Source organism: Cenococcum geophilum (assembly GCF_001692895.1).
Source record: "Cenococcum geophilum 1.58 unplaced genomic scaffold K441scaffold_14, whole genome shotgun sequence".
NCBI lineage: Eukaryota > Fungi > Ascomycota > Dothideomycetes > Gloniales > Gloniaceae > Cenococcum > Cenococcum geophilum.
In genome coordinates this window covers 872,777-890,180 of record NW_027137572.1, presented here as the reverse complement: position 1 = coordinate 890,180, position 17,404 = coordinate 872,777, and the positions used below count along the sequence as shown (strand labels likewise).

The 17,404-nt window shown below is 38.6% G+C and overlaps 2 protein-coding genes across 2 annotated transcripts; one reads left to right on the top strand and one right to left on the bottom strand.

Moving 5' to 3' along the window:
* Window positions 1-5,404: 5,404 nt before the first annotated feature.
* K441DRAFT_54481 (uncharacterized protein) lies at window positions 5,405-6,078 on the bottom strand. The gene has a single exon (XM_067642781.1). It carries the CDS (start codon window positions 5,869-5,871, stop codon window positions 5,503-5,505), a length of 369 nt encoding a protein of 122 aa, XP_067505636.1. The 5' UTR covers window positions 5,872-6,078; the 3' UTR covers window positions 5,405-5,502.
* Window positions 6,079-14,598: 8,520 nt separating this feature from the next.
* K441DRAFT_714950 (uncharacterized protein) lies at window positions 14,599-15,460 on the top strand (the record flags this gene model as incomplete). The annotated part of the gene is made up of 1 exon (XM_067653963.1): window positions 14,599-15,460. Exon 1 carries the CDS (start codon window positions 14,783-14,785, stop codon window positions 15,458-15,460), a length of 678 nt encoding a protein of 225 aa, XP_067505635.1. The 5' UTR covers window positions 14,599-14,782.
* Between the last annotated feature and the right edge of the window lie 1,944 nt (window positions 15,461-17,404).

The window sequence follows — 17,404 nt, the reverse complement described above, 5'->3', positions numbered from 1 at the left end:
TTAACTAATATGCGGATATTAAGCAGCTTGACCTTAGGCAGTACTATTAAGCCGTAAAGACTTACGCACCTACACTAGAGTATGTAATTACAGTATATTAAGAGGGTTAACGCAAATATTCTTTATATAAAGGCCGTGCGGTTCTAATAGCTTCTATGCTTGTATTTGGCCTTTTACGAAACTCCGCAAACTGTATCCCATAGCTGCTAGGGATGTATCTCTAAGCTAACGGCGTTAAGCGCCGCGTGCTTTCTGTGCTCTATGGGCTTGGATTAATTAATAGTTATACCATTTTAAACCGGCAGAAGGAGCGGATAGCCTAGGAATTAAGGTTTAGCCTATAATCTCCGCGGTGTAGGTATATACTAACCTATATATAGGTAAAAATCCGCTTAATAGGTGCAGCTTCTAATACTATTATTGTCTATAATAACTTTAACTACCTTTAACGAGTTTAGCATTAAACACTTGGGGATACTAGGACGTTCTATTCGCGTATAACTGGCAAGCTTATCTTTAGTATAAGTATACCTAATAATAGGCTTTAACAAAGCATACTTCGTGCGGATATTCTAATTAAGTTCTTAGATATTGTAGAGGCTCTAGGTAATTTATAAGACGAGATATAGAAGCAGATCTCGACAGCTTTAATCTATAAAGCTATTGTAGAGGCGTACCTAGGCCTTAATATATTACTTAGCAAAAACCTATAGTTTAAACATCTACGTATGCCTTCTATTAATATAATACCCGCTACGCGGACGTCTAGGTTTAACCTAGGACCTATTATAACTAGAGAGGCTTCTATATCTAAAACCTATAAGGTACTAGACGATATTTTTCTCTATTAAATAAATCTATAACGCACTAATAAAGTATTTAAGGAGCGACTGTTTCTAATCTATAGTGATTAAAAGACCGCAAAGCTTATTTGGTTATATTAGGGAGAATATATTAAGTTAATATCCGCCTATAATAGCCTGCGTTAGGCTCTGCCTATTCTAGCTCTTTAGCACCTAAAGCTGAACTACCTATATATAGTTATACGGTATCACTATAGTGGCAAGCAATTAGCCTAAGAGTACTCTATACTATACACCTATATAAACCACCTAGGTTAAAGAAATATCCTAGCTAAGCGCGTGCTGTTTATTATATAGAGGAGCTAATTCTCTATAGCTTTAATGCTCGTATTATAGCGTTACTCTATACTTAGATTAAGGAGTCTTATAATACTAAGTCGCCTATAAATATTAAGCGGTACCTTAAAAGCCTATCTCTGCAATGTCTATTAGCAGTGGTTAAGGATATCCGCATAGCGGTTTTTGGTTAGGAAGTCTCTTGGGCGGCCAACCATGCTAGCTAGCCTGCGGAACCACAGTAAAAGGGTTACCTTAAGCAGGCTAGCAGTGCTGTATCCTTATAAACACTTTCTAAGCCTGCTAATACAGAGTTTCTAACATACGTCCGCTTTTTACAACTAGTAGAGATATATAAGGTCCTTAAGTACGCCATTAAGCTTGCGGATATTAGCCTGCTTAGCTATATACTCCCCCGCATTTGTATTTATTTTATAGGTAGTTAAAATAAGAACTATCTACTAGAGATATTACGTTTCTTCTAGTTAACTTTAATAGATGCTTATTCCCCTAAGCTCTAGTAAGCTATCCTAGTAAATAGTCTAGTGAATATCCGCGGCGAATAGGATAGTTATTACCTAATAGATCTCGATAACAAGCTACTTAATAGGGAGCTAAAGCAGCTTATATACACTCGTGGCAATTTAATATTTAACCTAGACTTACTCTTCTGCTAGAGTATTTATATAACTAATTATATAGGGCCACTATATATAAAGTTTAAGATTACGTTTGGCAAACGGATGTCTACTTAATATACTATTAAATCTCCTATAGCGGATATTTAATTGCTTGCTAATGCGATTGCCAAAGGTTTTATTATCCGCTATTAGGCATAGCAAGTAAAGATAGAAGCGCCGCCTCTACTATAACTAGGTATTAAACGACTTAATTAATCTACCCTTAACAAGTTTAATTTACGGCTAGGCGGTAATCTTTCCGCTATATTTAATAAGCTTAATCTCTATAACGATAATAATAAGCTAGATAGCTTCGTACTCCCTACTAACTTTACTTAAACCCAGCTTTAACCTACATATAAGTTGCTTAATAAATAATATAAGATATTAGCTATAAGCTATTACTACAACCGTTTAATATCCGCTATAGTTAGTAGCACTAGTATATATTCCTAAGTAATTGATATTATTAATTAATTAATCTATTTAGTTCCTGGGCCGCGCTTGCTAGGGGTATAAAGTATAAGGGGAAGGGGGGGCGTTATCCTAATAGATATTAGCTACTATAGTTGCAATATCCGCTTAGCGGATATAAGGTAAACTCACCTAATATTAGCTAACCCCGCCTAATATTAACTAACCTCGCCTAATATTAGCCCGCTATATACTAATTAGCGTTGCCGTTAATTTCCTATAGTGCTCTTTATATATATTCACCTCTATTTAATCACGCTAACCGCCTTTACGGTACTAATAAAGACGTATCTAACTAGCGGGTTGCTGGCAGTATAGATATATCTAACGGCTGGTATAAGGGTAATAATAGAGGAGTAGGAGCTAGAGACCCAAGAGTTAGCGAAGGTATAGGTATATCCTCTTCCTAAGTTATTAGCAAGAGGTTTATAGCTAACTATTAACTAGCCTACGATATATCAGCGCCATAGTGAGGCGCTAATTGCCACGGCGCTGATATTTTAAATCTTCTATCTAAAACCTGCGAAGCCCGTATAAGAGCCTATAATAAGCGCTTATCCGTAGCAGCGTGCTGCTCTAACGCTTAGGAAAACCGCTTTAATATCTATATAATTAACCTAGAAGAACCTAAGAGTTGCCCTATTTCTTTCTATTTCTACTTTCGTTCCTTATCTACTAAAAGCTTAATAAGGGACGGAAGCTCCTTACTAAGGATATTAGGATCCCACTCAGGCATTACTTACCTTAATAATGCCGCATCTAAAACCCACCCTATATTATAGAGGCAATAAAGCTGCTTATCCGGTATAATATAATTAACTATAGGCGTTTATAATATATCCTAATACCTAGCCTCCGCCCATTGTGTAAACTACTTCTATATATTGCTTAATATAGGCTCCTAGTAGGTTTTTATAATATCCGCACTATAGCTAGTACGGATATTATACTCGTAATCTATAAATATTGCTAGGTTATAGTTACTGTAACACAAGTCTTTACTAATAGTAGACTGTGGGTCTCTATAGTGTGTAAGTTATATTACTTATAAGTATACCTAATCCTTATTAACTAGCCGCTATAGGGTAAACGGCAGTTTACCACATAACTGCGCATTAGTTAACCGCTTCTTTAGGCGTAGGGTTGGTATAATAAGCTCTTTAGGTAGGCGTACTATAGAACTACTAGGGCTTAACCTACGCCCGCTTCTTATATCTACTAACTGCTTAGTACTGACTAACGCTATAGATAAAGCATCGCCCGCAATATCCGCAGTCTCTACGTTTTGTCGCCCGCGGATATTATTGCGTAGCGCGCTTACGTAAAGATTGCCTATATACTAAGGTTATATATGCTTAGAACTACCTAATTTATCGCAAAAACCCCGCCAGCGGCTCTTAACCATAAAGATTGCTTCGCCTAAGAGGCCTTCTCCTTAGCCTGCCCGGCTAAACCGCTGTGCTAGCATATTATAGGATTTGTGGCAAGGCATTCTATATTAGATTAAACGGTAGATATCCGGGATATCTACACCGTGTGCTACTGCATCTAATACAACGAAAATTCGAATTTAAGATGTTAGGCGCGCGTATTTAGCGTATAAGCGGTCTTTATTAATATCTGCAAGCATTACGTAGTAGCTCTACACCACTTCTCTAGCAATAGCAGCATTATAGCCGCAATGGATTAACTAGCTGCGAATAGTATTACGATAGGCAGCTATCCACTCCTTAAAATTAAAAAAGATAATCGTCTTTAAAATCAGCTAAAGTTAATTAAACTGTTAGCAGTATATCTACTATACGGATATTAAGCGGCTTCTTAATTACTCGCCTTCTCCTTAGTTACTATTACTAGCAGTATGTAAATATACTAGAGCAGCAGCAATAGTAAAGTAAAGAGCTTAAAAGTCCTTCTTCTCTAGCACAGTTATAACCCTTTATATAATCTTTAGCTCCGGCCAATTAATTAGGGTTTTAATAACTTGTATATTAGGTTTAAACCTAGCTAGCTTATATATAGTCCGAAACGTAAATAGGTCTAGTATTGCGGTATATATAAACTAAGGCTTATTAACTAAGACTAAATGTACTTTAAAGAGTTATGTATACGCTATATAGAAGGTCTCTCCCTAATTAGCAAGTAGGTGTACTTTATTAACCACTATAAGGGTAATATAGGAACGAAATATTAGGTCTATTAGAACCTTATATAGCTTATTACTAACTAAAAGCTCTAGGGAGATAAGGATATATATATAGCTGCCTATGCGGATATCCTCAATTAGCTTAGCGGATATTGTTTTCTCCTACACATAAATAGGTTAAATATAAGGTAGCTTTGCAATCTTTTTTACTTACTCTAACCTAATCGCGTTAAGTGGAAGAACAATAATAACAACTGCATTAGATATAAGACATAGTAGTGCTTACATTATTATACTCTTACTAAAAGACGTCTTTGCCATAAGCATGAGATCTCGCCGCTTAAATATCAGCACCCTTAGGGCCTCAAGCTGCTCCGTATAACCGCGGTACGGATATATCTCCGCAATAGCTTTATCTAGCTTGCTTATTTAAAGTTTATAAGAGCTGCTTATAAGCTAGGGTAGCTTCCTCCACAGGCTATATAGCTGTAGAGACCGCTAGGAATCCATTTTAATATAATCCCTAGCCTATTGCGTACTGCCAGCTTATTAATCTACTTAACTAGCTTATAGTTTACAACCTCTTTACCTTATTCGCTTTAATAGAGGCATTAGTAAATAGCGCTTAAAAGTAGTAGAGGGAGAATAGAGGGTTAGATAAAGGTAGGGAGGACTTAAATACGTTATAATAGATAGATCTTAATAGGTTTTAATTATTAGATTATAGATATAATAGATAGAGAGTAGGTGGTTAAGATTAACGCGTTGTTAGTGCGGATATTACTAATTGTTTACTTTAGCAAACCGCGTCACGGCTATTTTAAAATTAATATTAGGAATAGGAAGGCGGGAAGACTTCTTATATAGACCATTTAATTCGCCGGAGCCTAGTGTATAATTAATGGATTTTTTAAGCTACCTAAACTTATCGTAAGAATAAGAAGTGAATATCTGTAATATTAGCCATGCGGATATCGCGACGTGCTTTACAAACGTCGGCCAAAGTGTCTCAGACCACATAGGGACAGATGGCCTAAACTGGTTTAGTGCCATCGGGCCGGATTTATCCGGCGTCCCATGTGGTCTGAGCATGCTGGGACAATTCTTTAATACGGTTGGTGTAGGTGGTGTGCTGACAAGCGGCTCCCCTGCGTGCCGAGTTTGGCGCGAGTTCGATAAAGAAGAGGACTGCAGTTCTCGGATGGCGTTCTTCCCTAATACCTATGTGGCTGCGGAGAGTGGACTTGGCGAGGCTGATTCGATCTTCGTCCGTCATTTCCGGTGGTTTTTTGTCCGGCATTTCAGGTAAAGGACTTCCGTTCTCCTTCTCGATATCCTGTCGTTTGCGCTCTTTCTCCTCCTCATTTAGCCCATCCCAACTATCCACGGTTCTTGACCGCTTTTGTTTCCCTTTGGATTTCTCTCCAGTCATTTTAGTGATCTCGCCGAGGTATGAAATGAAATTCAGGCACAAGTTGAAGTCGAAAGCAAGCTTCTCTTCCGGCAATTGTAAATAAAACGCGGTGCTGCTGTGCCGCAATGCAGCCTAATTGTGGCGCATGCAGTTCCATTGTCGGCTCGCGGGCCTACTTGAAACGTCGTCATCATCGCTTGCACCAAAGCCACTTTTCGCTAACGCCCCCCTTCTCCCTCCTACAAGGGTAATCATGCTACAAGGGTTACCCTCGCCCGTATCAGGGACCTTAAGTCCCTATAGCTTGCAAAATCGGTTTCCTCTTTTTGTACACATATCGACTTTCGTCCCTATATATGACTTGTAGCCCTTGGCACTCGCTTTACTTAATTAAGCCCTAGTCGATAACAGGGGTCCTTGGGCTGAGTAGACCCAAATGGTTCGCAGGTGTTTTTTCGTCCTTTAAGTTTATAATACAGAGCTTCAGCCACACGTACTGAATTCAGGTGTTCGGTTAAAATTTTACGAGAGCATGTGTAGGGGTCTAGGCGACGCGGAGCCTTTAAAAAAAAGTTCCCTGCACGGTACCTAAAGACCACTCATTGACCCGAGGTACGAGTGGTCTATACTTTCAGTGTTCCAATTTTCAAACTTTGCTAAGCCTGCTTTTAATTAGTCTAAAAAAAAACCGTGGGTGGTATCTACCTGCAGAATACACGTGACGAACATTAAAATATTTAAGATTCCACTATTAAGAAACCGACCTTTTTATTAACATCTCTATTAATACTACTATACGCGTCTTAATTATAGTAGAACCTGCTTTAATTAAGTGTAGTAAGTGCTGTTCAATACAACCCTATATTAATTTTATTAAAAACGGCCTATCTGCTAAGCTTTTAAAGTAATATCAATTATATCGGTTAAAGGCACGTTTTCCCTGTATATTACTTCTACTTTTACTTACTTTCCTAGGGCTCTGAATATAATTCAAATAGGCGGAAAGTAGAGCTTAGTTCCACTAAAATTCGTCCTATAAAGCGCCAGCGAAATACTTTACCTAAAACCGATACTAAAGATATCTTTTTACCCCGTGGCCAGAACAGTTAAGATACCCCTAAAATAGCTTAACGGCGGAAAACAATTAGGACAATATAACGGGAGCACCGCATTCTTAATTAACGGGGTGAAACTTACTCGCCTACTCCTCCGCTATATACTATAGATAAAGCTCCGTATAGCAGAAGAGGTACTCTAGATAGCCTAAATACGTCCTTACTAGAACTAGCTTCTATACCTACTCTACCGCCAATACCTACCCCTACTCCGATTACGGCTATACCCCTACCTATTTCGGCTATTAATTAGGAGCGAATTAAGAAGTTTAGGAGTATACTATAGGCTGAACGTATAGAGACGTGTAGTTATTATAAGAAGCGGTGGTTCTAAATGGGCCTAGCTACGGAGGGTGATAATATAGGTATATATAAAGCCTGCATTAAGGACGCCGATGGCCTTAAGGATCTAACCCTTCTTCCCCTATTTAGTAAAAGCAACGGGCTTAATCCGGGGCCTATTCCTGGCTTCCTACCTATACTTACCGCGGTAGAGGAGCTTCTGATTACGCGCGTATACGTTTATCTGCAAGTTATGCGTATACGCGGCCAGCAATATTGCTATACTAGCCACGTCTGCTGCTTTGGCCAGAATATACTAAAGACTTAGAGGTAGCTACCACGGCTACCTACCGAACTCGATATACTAGTCGTGAGGCCTATAGTAGTAGAGGGTGGCCAATATTTAAGTTAGCGGTTTACTAAGCGGTATACCGTAAAGCGCTCTGTTATAGCACTATAGCTTTACTTTCTAAAGGCCAATTATCCTAATTATCGCGATATTGAAATATATAGCACCCGGCTTACTAGCTTACCCAAAAATGGCTCTATATTAGATTAGCTACCTTATATTAATAAGTTAGAGTTAGATTCTAGTAGCCCAACGGCTTACCTTACTACTCCTATATAACGTTCTCTTGCTAATCCTCTGCTTGCTAAGCTTAGTAGTAATATACTAGACGGCGAATTTAATAACAATATACTAGATACTTTAGTTCCTAATCTAGTACCTAACTTTAACGAATTGGAGCTTTTAGGTCGCAAGGTTTAATATTAGCAAGACCTATAAGCGGGCCTAAAGGTTCCTACTGTGCGATAAACACCTCTCTCTAAATGATTAGCTAGCTTTATTATACGCGGCGCCTTTCCTACTCTATTTCCTTATGGCAAAGCCGACTTTAACATACCATAAAGCTATACGGTTACCCTAGCTGCGTACGCTAAGTATATACTTAAGTATCAGGACGGTCGGTTCGGCCGCTACCCCTTATTTTACTACTACGTGTTTAATTAGATTATAAGGGAGCAAGCCCTTTGTAAGAGTATATATATTAGGTCCCGCCGCGCTTGCGACAAGTTCGCAAGCACTCTCAGTCTTTTTGGCCGTATGGCGACGTGGAGGCGGGCTAACGTTACAATTGTGCTTGCGAACTTGTCGCAAGCGCGGCGGGACCTAATATATATACTCTTACACCCTTAACGCCACCCGCTTCCTTTATAGCCGATTAGATAAAAATAGCCTATCTTTAGATAAGCTCAGTAATCTTATAAACGGTAGTAGGGGTAACTAGGTTCTAAATAAGATTATACGGCATATATAGAAGCTTAAAGGCACTAGGCCCTACTAGAAGTAGAAGAGAAATAAGCTTACGGCTTATACTAAAAATATTAAAAGCGGGTCTCTATTCTTTATACTTAGCGCGGCTAATCTATATTAGTATAATCTACACTCTTATATACCTCTATTTAACAAATATAAGGCCTACTAATAAGGCTTAACGCTACTAAATTGCTTCTTGGAATCTTAATAATAATCCGCATATTACTGCTTACTAGCTATATCGCCGCTTTAATCTATTTAGGAAGCACATGCTTATAGGTCTATTTAATGGCACTAACTTTTAGTCCCCAATATAAGTAGTAGGTGTAAGGTAGCGGCTATATATATAGCTTCTTATAGAGTTTAATAGCCCTAAAGCCAGATCCGTTAACTAGTAAATTAAGGGCTGCTTTTACTAAGCACTGGGCTACTTTTATATCTATAATAAATCCTAATTAATCTAGGCCTCCTAATCTTTAATATCCTTCTGCTCTTAGCTATAAAGAACAGCTTAACACTAATAAGCTTCTTACCGCCTACCTTAATTAATTTTAACGGTACCGTAATTGCACTAAGTCTTATTGCTTAAAATTAAAAAAAGGCTCCGCTAGAGTAAAGGAGTGCCGCTTTTACTTTCCACGCTCTCTCCGCGATAAGGCCGCTGTATTAAAGGATTAAAATCCATATTACTGGACGTTCTGTCCGCAGCGTAATAATAAGCTTCTTAATAGCTATAATGCAGCTATAATACTGGCGTGGATGGCAAATATTAATACGTCGCCCGCTATAAGTATATTAGTAATAGTTAACTATATAGGCAAATATTAGTAAGAAAGAGAAGAAGTTAACTTCCTACTAAGAGTTACTCTAATTAGTACAGCCGTACGCCAACAGTCTTTATGCCTTTAGTTCGGTAGTAGCTAAGTTTATAAATAAGCTTATTGCTAAACGCAATTAGTTAGCGCAGGAGGTATACCATCTACTTCTTAATATTCCACTTTCCGAAGGCTTAAGAAATGTAGTAACTTTAGACTACCGCTAGGAGGATAATTAAAGCGCTATATATAAGCTTAAGGATAGGCAACTAAGAGGGTACGGACTATCTAACTATAAGAAATATAAGCGCCGTCCAAATAGGGTAGAGGACGTTACTTTCCTCGATTTTCTACTCTATTTTAATTACTCTACTTATAAGCGTTAACTAAGAGTAAGGCCTTAAGTTATATCGTACTTTCCGCAATATAAGGGCGATCCTTCCTATCCGTAGTATTCTAAGTTCTGCCGTATAAAGCTTATTCTTTATTATCCGTAGAGGGAGTATAAGGAAGTGGCTACTTATACTAATAGATTTGGGGCCCCTAATTATATAGCTTCCTATTAGGCTTACGTTAACTCTTATTAGTACCTACCCAACTACTTCTATAATTAAAAACTAGAGAAAGGTCGCGAAACTACTAATAATATTAATAAGTTTAAGGGCGATTTTATAGACAACTTAGAGCTATACCAGTTCTTTAAGGCCCTATATGCCCGCGTTTAAAATACTAATAGAGTTAAAATTAAGGATTCTGACAGGCTTGGTAATAGGGAGCTTAATTATAACTACGACTAAAGTACGCATTGGGGTACGTACCCGCAGCTTAATAAGAGGACTTATTGGCAGGAAGTATAGCTATAGCCTTTACTATAAAGCCGCCTATCCTAAATAGCGACTCCGTCCTCCTTACAACTAGGCTAGCGTTATATCTATAATATTATAGTTAATCACTATAGGCAGATCTAAGTGGGCCTTGGTCCCTTTCTATTGCGGATTAATATTAATAGAGAGGCAGGAACCGGCAAATTATATCTTATTACTGTCCTCTCTACTACGCTCTGTAATATGGCAAGGGCTAATAGTAAGCCAATACTATTAGCTCGAGCGGCCCCTATTAGGGTAGCTACTTTTAATATTAACGGCAGAACTATATACGATCTATTAAGGTTGCTAGTAAATCGCCCATTTAAGGAATTACCTACTGCTAGTCTTACGCCTCTATAGCAAGCTTTTAAGGATATTTACTATCTCGTCCTTAACAAGAAATCTATAATCGGGCAAGTATATCTAGCCTAGATCAATCGCCACCTCCGTTAAATCTACCCTATGCGTAACAACGACTACTTTAGAGGCTTAAACATCTTGCTAGTAGGCAATTTCTATCAGCTTCCCCCTGTAAATCAGGCGGCCTTATACAGCAATTTACCCGCTAGGCCGTTAGAGCTCGCTAGCTACGGAAAAGGAGCCTATAAGGCAATTAACTAAACTGCTATCCTAGATCAAGTTATGCGGCAGGGCGGTAATAACGCTAAGAGCTCTATATTTAGGACCGCCCTTACGAAGCTATATAGTAATTCTGTAAGTAATTCAACCTAGAAGCTTCTTTTAACTAGGTATAAGCAGGGCCTATCTACTAATAAGGTTGCGGGCTTTAATAACGTAATTCGGCTATATGGTATACGCGCTACTATAGGTAAGTATAACACTACTTGGCTTCGCGACCTTTTACAGCTAGTAGTGGCTATTAGGTCAGTTAACACTAGTATAGGTACGCAAAAAGTTACTCCTAATTAGTGCGATACTATAGATAATCTAGCCCTATATATTAGCGCGAAAATAATACTAATATAGAATATCTGGGTTGAACTAGGCTTAGTAAACGGTACTACTAGTATAGTTAAAGATGTTATATAAAAGGGACACGCGGATATTAAAAAGGATTAGCCTTAGTTACTACTAATTACGGTAAATGGGTACAGCGGACCTACCCTATTCACTTAGTAGGATAGTAAGAAAGTTATCCCTATATTTTCTATACTTCGTAAGTAGGAGGGTATAAGAGGCTCTTACTTACGGCGTTAATTTCTAGTTACTCTAGCTTTTGCTCTTACCGTATATAAAAGCTAGGGCCTAATACTTAACTAGGTGGTTCTAGATGTTAAAGAAAAGGATAAAATAGCCAGGCTAACCTATATAGCAATCTCACAAGTTAAGAAGCTTTTAGGGCTTATGTTCGAATATAGGTTTAATATAAAACGATTTTAGTTATCTATAAGTAAGACTAAAGAGGTATAACAAGAAGATTTTATACGGAGGCAGTAGCAACTACTTATAAACGACTTTTCCTAATTAGGAAATCATATACTGGCTTAAAAGTAAGCAGAGAATATAGCATTTGTCTTGGCTTCCTAACTTTTAAACAGCTTAACCACGAAATCCAATTTTCTAAATTTTAACCCCCCTATCCGTCCTACCTTCTTACCGCTTTTAGAGCTGTTAAATATACATACAATAGTATATAGGGAGAATTAGCAGTATTGCCGGATTAATATTGCTGCTATCTATAGCGTTAATTAATTTTTGGAATTTTTTAATTTTTTTTTTAAAGGGCGGAAATGTCGCTTATATAAGGAGTTATATAACCTCCAAGAATACATGCTACTTAGGACCGCATATTAGCAGCCACAACTTCTCTATACTATAGTTAAGATTTTATATATACCGCACCTGGAGCTACTTATAATAACTATTACCTATAAATCTGCCGATTTATAAATTAAAAATTAGACGTAGTTAGAGCTGTTAGTAGGGGTTATTAATCGCACTCCCCGTGATAAAATTTTGGATTTTAGTAATGTGAAGTCTAGATCGTTAAATATAACTAACTACTTACTAAGCAATTAATCTACTACCTTATTTAAGAAGTCACTACTTCTACTACCTTTGTAGTGTCTTAAGCTTCTTTACCTATTAAATAAACGGACGATTAACCTAAGTTAATGAACGTACCTGACCGATGAACGAACTAATAAATTAAATTAAAAGTTTGGAATATCCAAATAAGGTTCTATTAAGACGCTAGCTAGACCCTAACCTAGACCCTTCCTAACCTATTAAATTCTAAAAATAACAACTTCTACCGAATTAAAAATTAACCTTATTCTTAATAAGCTATCTAATTAGATTTAATAGTTCTTTATTATCTAAGACACAGCTAAAACTAACGAGGTATAGTAGTATATTGACCTATCTAAGAAAAAAGACGATTTTCTAAAGCTAGAACTACCAAGTCGGCCTACACTAAGGGACATACTACCTATGACTATATTAATAGTAAAGCTAGACCTAAACTAGCTTACTGCCTATAACTAGCTCTACGCTAAATATAAGGACGATTTACGTATATATTAGAAGCAAAAACAGGCTATAAATAATATCAACAACTATATCATTCGCACTATATCGGTAGCCTACCTTTCACTTATTAATAGCCTCAGTAGTCGGTTATATTAAATATTTAAGGCGTCTCTACTACTGTAGTAGCCACTGTAGTAATAGAGATACCCTATATTTTAGTAAGTAATTAAGCCCATCTTGTACGAGAATCTTATGCTATTAGTACTTACCAAATCACGTACTTGCAGGGCTTCCTCCCGTCTATAAATACTCCCTCCTTTATACCTTCCTCTCTTTTCCTTTCTTCTTCCTTATAAGAGTTAGAGGTGCTCTAATACCTCTCCCTAGTCCCTACTAAGGGATCTATTAGTTAACGTAGTAATATAAACAGCATTGGACAACAAGACGGGCGAGAGAGGATAGGAAGGACGGAGGAGCCTCTAGTATATATTAGTCGAGCAATGTTACTAGCTATATTATAGCTGCCTAATCTCCTATACTCGTAGGCCTCCTCCCATTTATAAATACTCCCTCCTTTATACCTTCCTCTCTTCTTCTTTCTTCTTCCTTATAAGAGCTAGAGGTGCTCTAATACTCCTCCCTAGTCCCCACTAAGGGATCTATTAGTTGATATAGCGATATAGATAGCATCTAACGAGGAGACGGGTAAGAGAGGAGATAGGAAGGACGGAGGGGCGTCTAGTAGGTGTTAGTTAAGCAACGTTAATGTCTATATTATAGCTGCCTAATCTCCCGTTCGCAGGCCTCCTCCTATCTATAAATACTCCCTCCTCTATACCTTTCTCTCTTCTTCTTTCTTCTTCCTTATAAGAGCTAGGGGCGCTCTAATACCCCTCTCTAGTCTCCACTAAGGGATCTATTAGTTAACGTGGCGATATAGATAGTATCTAATAAGGAGACGGGTAAGAGAGGAGATAGGAAGGACGGAGGAACCTCTAGTAAGTGTTAGTCGAGCAACGTTAACGGCGGTTTTTGTTACCCAAAAATTACGTTATATAACGATATTTAGGAACGCAAATATATACCCCCGTCCCATACTTATACTACTACTAAATATTCTAGATTTTATACTTAGAGCTGCTTATAATAGGTATTCCTAAAAGATCTACCGGTTTAAAGCTCTATAATTAAACGTTATTAACGTTTTATATAGGGGTCGTCGATTAAGCTCCCGGGACATAATTTTTAAAGTTTAACACTATACCAATATTATGACCTTCTTGCAGTGGCTAAGCCACCCCTAATCTCCTTCCCCTTCTCCCTCCTCCTATTACTTGGCGCTAAGCTATTGCGTTATTGCCGAGCTATTGCGTTATTATACGTCCGAACTAGGTGGGCAATAACGTGGTTACTTAATTATGTTAGACGTCTCTATATATAGTTATATCTCTTCCTATACGCGTATTTAATCGAGTTGGGGTAGTAGACTTACTTTAATTTTAGCTATACGGCGATTTAGTTATTAGGTATTAAAAATATTTAGTATATAAAGCTTTAAATTAGAATTATAATCTACTATATCAGATCCTACGTAGAGGGCTCTATATTAAAGCTCTGCAGTTTAAATATATACTAGATTCGTGACCAATATAATCCTTAAGCCCAGCTTAAGTAGGGCGCCTCGGTTACTGTAGTAGATCCTTACCTAGCAGTAACTAAGGCGCCTTACTCTTACTACCACTTCTAAATTAAGCAAAAGCTCTATATAGGGGGGTCCTAGGGGGTCTCCCCCTGGAAAACCTTATCTCTATATATATTAATTAAAGTCTATATAATAAAGCTCTAAAATTAATTGGCTTATTACTTATAAACTCGGGTCAAAATTTACGTTGGGGGATCAACGTTCCGCATGTTTATATTTCCACCTTGGTGCCTGCCACCCACAACCCAGATTCCAGACTTCCGCCATGGCATACCCTGATCAACTACCAAGCGAAGACGAGGTCGTTGAGCTCTGCCTGCCCCTAGCGGCACACTTGGATGGCATTCGGTATGGACAAAACTTATGGATCAAATTTGGCAAACATGTCTCCAAAGATGAGGTATATGCCCAAATTTAAGCACGCAGACCCAGCTATCGTCTCTGTCCCCGAAATCTATTACTGGTTCGAACGCGACGGACGGACGTACATCCTTATGAAATTCATTGACTGCGAGACTCTTCCGCAACACTTGGGAAATAATCCATCTGAGCGAGACAAATGGGATAACGCCATTGTCGCAGCAGTAGAGCATCTTTGGAGTTTTCCGGTTCACGAGGACGCGAAACCTGGCCCGTTGGCTAGGGGTATACCAACCGGCCCCTTCTTCGCGGAAAACGATGTCAACAGGACCTTCGAGTCCCAGGAGGAACTAGAGAGATGGATTAATGGGAAGCTGCAGCGATATGGACGACCGGAACGGATTGAGTTTGGTTCCGAGCCATTGGTTTTCAGCCATGGAGACCTCAATCGACGGCAGTTCATCGTCAAAAACGGAAACCTCTACCTTTTAAACTTTGGCGCTTCCGGGTTTTATCCCAAATGTTTCGAGGAGGTGGGGCTATTTCATTATGGTGATTGGTATAAGCAAATTAGAAGCAGGCTCTTTGGTTCCAGATCGGCCAACCTACCAGGAATGAGCTGGGCTAGACGCCTCAACCAGATGGACTTTGACTAAGCAGAAGGCATTATCCTGAAATGTCTCATTTCATATATGAATACTATGAGGCTAACGAGTACAGTTTATGGCACGAGTTATAGTATAGGCTTTATAGAGTTAAACCCAGGGACTAAAGCTAAGGGAGGCGATATATTTATAATTATACTTTAAAGGAAAATGCTTACCTCAGAAGCTCAGACCAAGAAATCGATTGCGGATATAGGAATATCCGCACCGTCCGCTAAGCTGATTTAGGACGGTAATCGTTTTCATGGTCTGAGAGACTTTGGCGAGATTTATGGGAAAACCTAAACACGGTTTATATAAGAAGACCTTATTAACTTTAACGAAATTAATCTACCCTCCCACAATACCTATCGACATAAAAATTACACCAAATTATAGAGAAAAGCCTACTCTATAAGTTATGAGATCTTTAGCTCCTTATACACGCGCGACATTAAGAGGAGTTCGTTGCTGCAGAGGCTCCAATTCTACTGCCCTATTAAGGCGCGTAGTAAACACGCCTACGCCTACGCCTATCCCGACTCTAGCCGCACCGGAGTACAGATGCGTAGTCATCAAATTCAGCGAAAAGGCTGATACGGAGGTCCTTTGGAGCCTCAGAGAGCCGCACAAAGTTATCCAGGAGAAGCTAAATGACGCGCTGTCTAAATTGGGTAACGCTCTGGTAAACAAGGCACAGATTACCGCGTCAAAGATCCTCAGATCCGGAGACGTTCTCGTGTTCGCTGAGACGCTAGCGCAGGCAGACGACCTACGTAGATACGGAGATAAGTGGGAAAAGATACTGGGAAGGAGCTCTCGAGTAATAAAACCTATATACGGAGTAGTAGCACATGGCGTACCAATACGGTCCGTTATTAATATGGACAAGGAGGCTGTAATTAGAAAGTTTAAGCTAGAGAACTGTAGGGTATTTGGCAACCATAGGATTGTTAAGTGGAGGTGGTTAAAGCCTCCAAAGGAGAAACAGAGAGACGCATCTCTAGTGCTAGAATTTGAGACTGCACCAGGCGCGAACGCCGCAATCCATACGGAGGTCCTCTGCTGGGATAGCACCTATAAGAGAACTAAAAAATATAATCGCGCCTACTAGGTAAGGTAATGTTTTAAATGCTACTAATACGGATATATAGGAACCTAATGTCGCGAAATAGAGATATACGGATGATGTGCCGCTTAAGATTATAATATAAAAGACTACAAGGCCGAATAGGCTAGGTACTGTCTCTACTAAGGCAAGCACACCACCTAATTGCTAGCCTACTCCATCTACAGGAAGGAAATAGCACACGTGGAGAAAGCGAAAGCCAGACTCCGCGTAAACCTATACTAGCCTAAGAACCTAGTATATATATTACTAGGGCCATTAGAGATAGGGAGTTAAAGTTTAAGCTAATAAAGCTTCCCACCCCTATTACCACTAATAACGGAAAGCATGGCAAATATAATAAACTAAACAGATAGGATAGAAACGGAAATAATAGATAGGAGTAATAAAAAAAGGGCAGTATAAAGCCCGATAGGAAGCCCAAATAGGAAGCCTAGCTAAAAAAAAGAGATAGATAACGGTAACCTAGAACGGGATACGTTACTAATATAGATAAAAAGGAGTAACTATAATATTGCCAAAGCAAAACCTAGTATAAAGAGCAGGAAGAATAAACTAAAAGATAACGCTATAATAAGCTAAAGTAAGAGCAGAAATAGAGCTAACTTAAGAAGGGAGAAAAAGAAGGAAAGGGAAATAATTAAGATTAACATAGACAAATAAGCGGAAATTAAAGATGAGGGCTCTAACCTTAGTAGGAGCTTATAGTACTCCACACGGAGCTTAGGGAAAGTACCTATACTACCATAAATAGATATATCCGGCCGTTTGTAATAACGGAAGACCCAAATATCTACACTATTAGGGTTCTATAATATAATATAGGA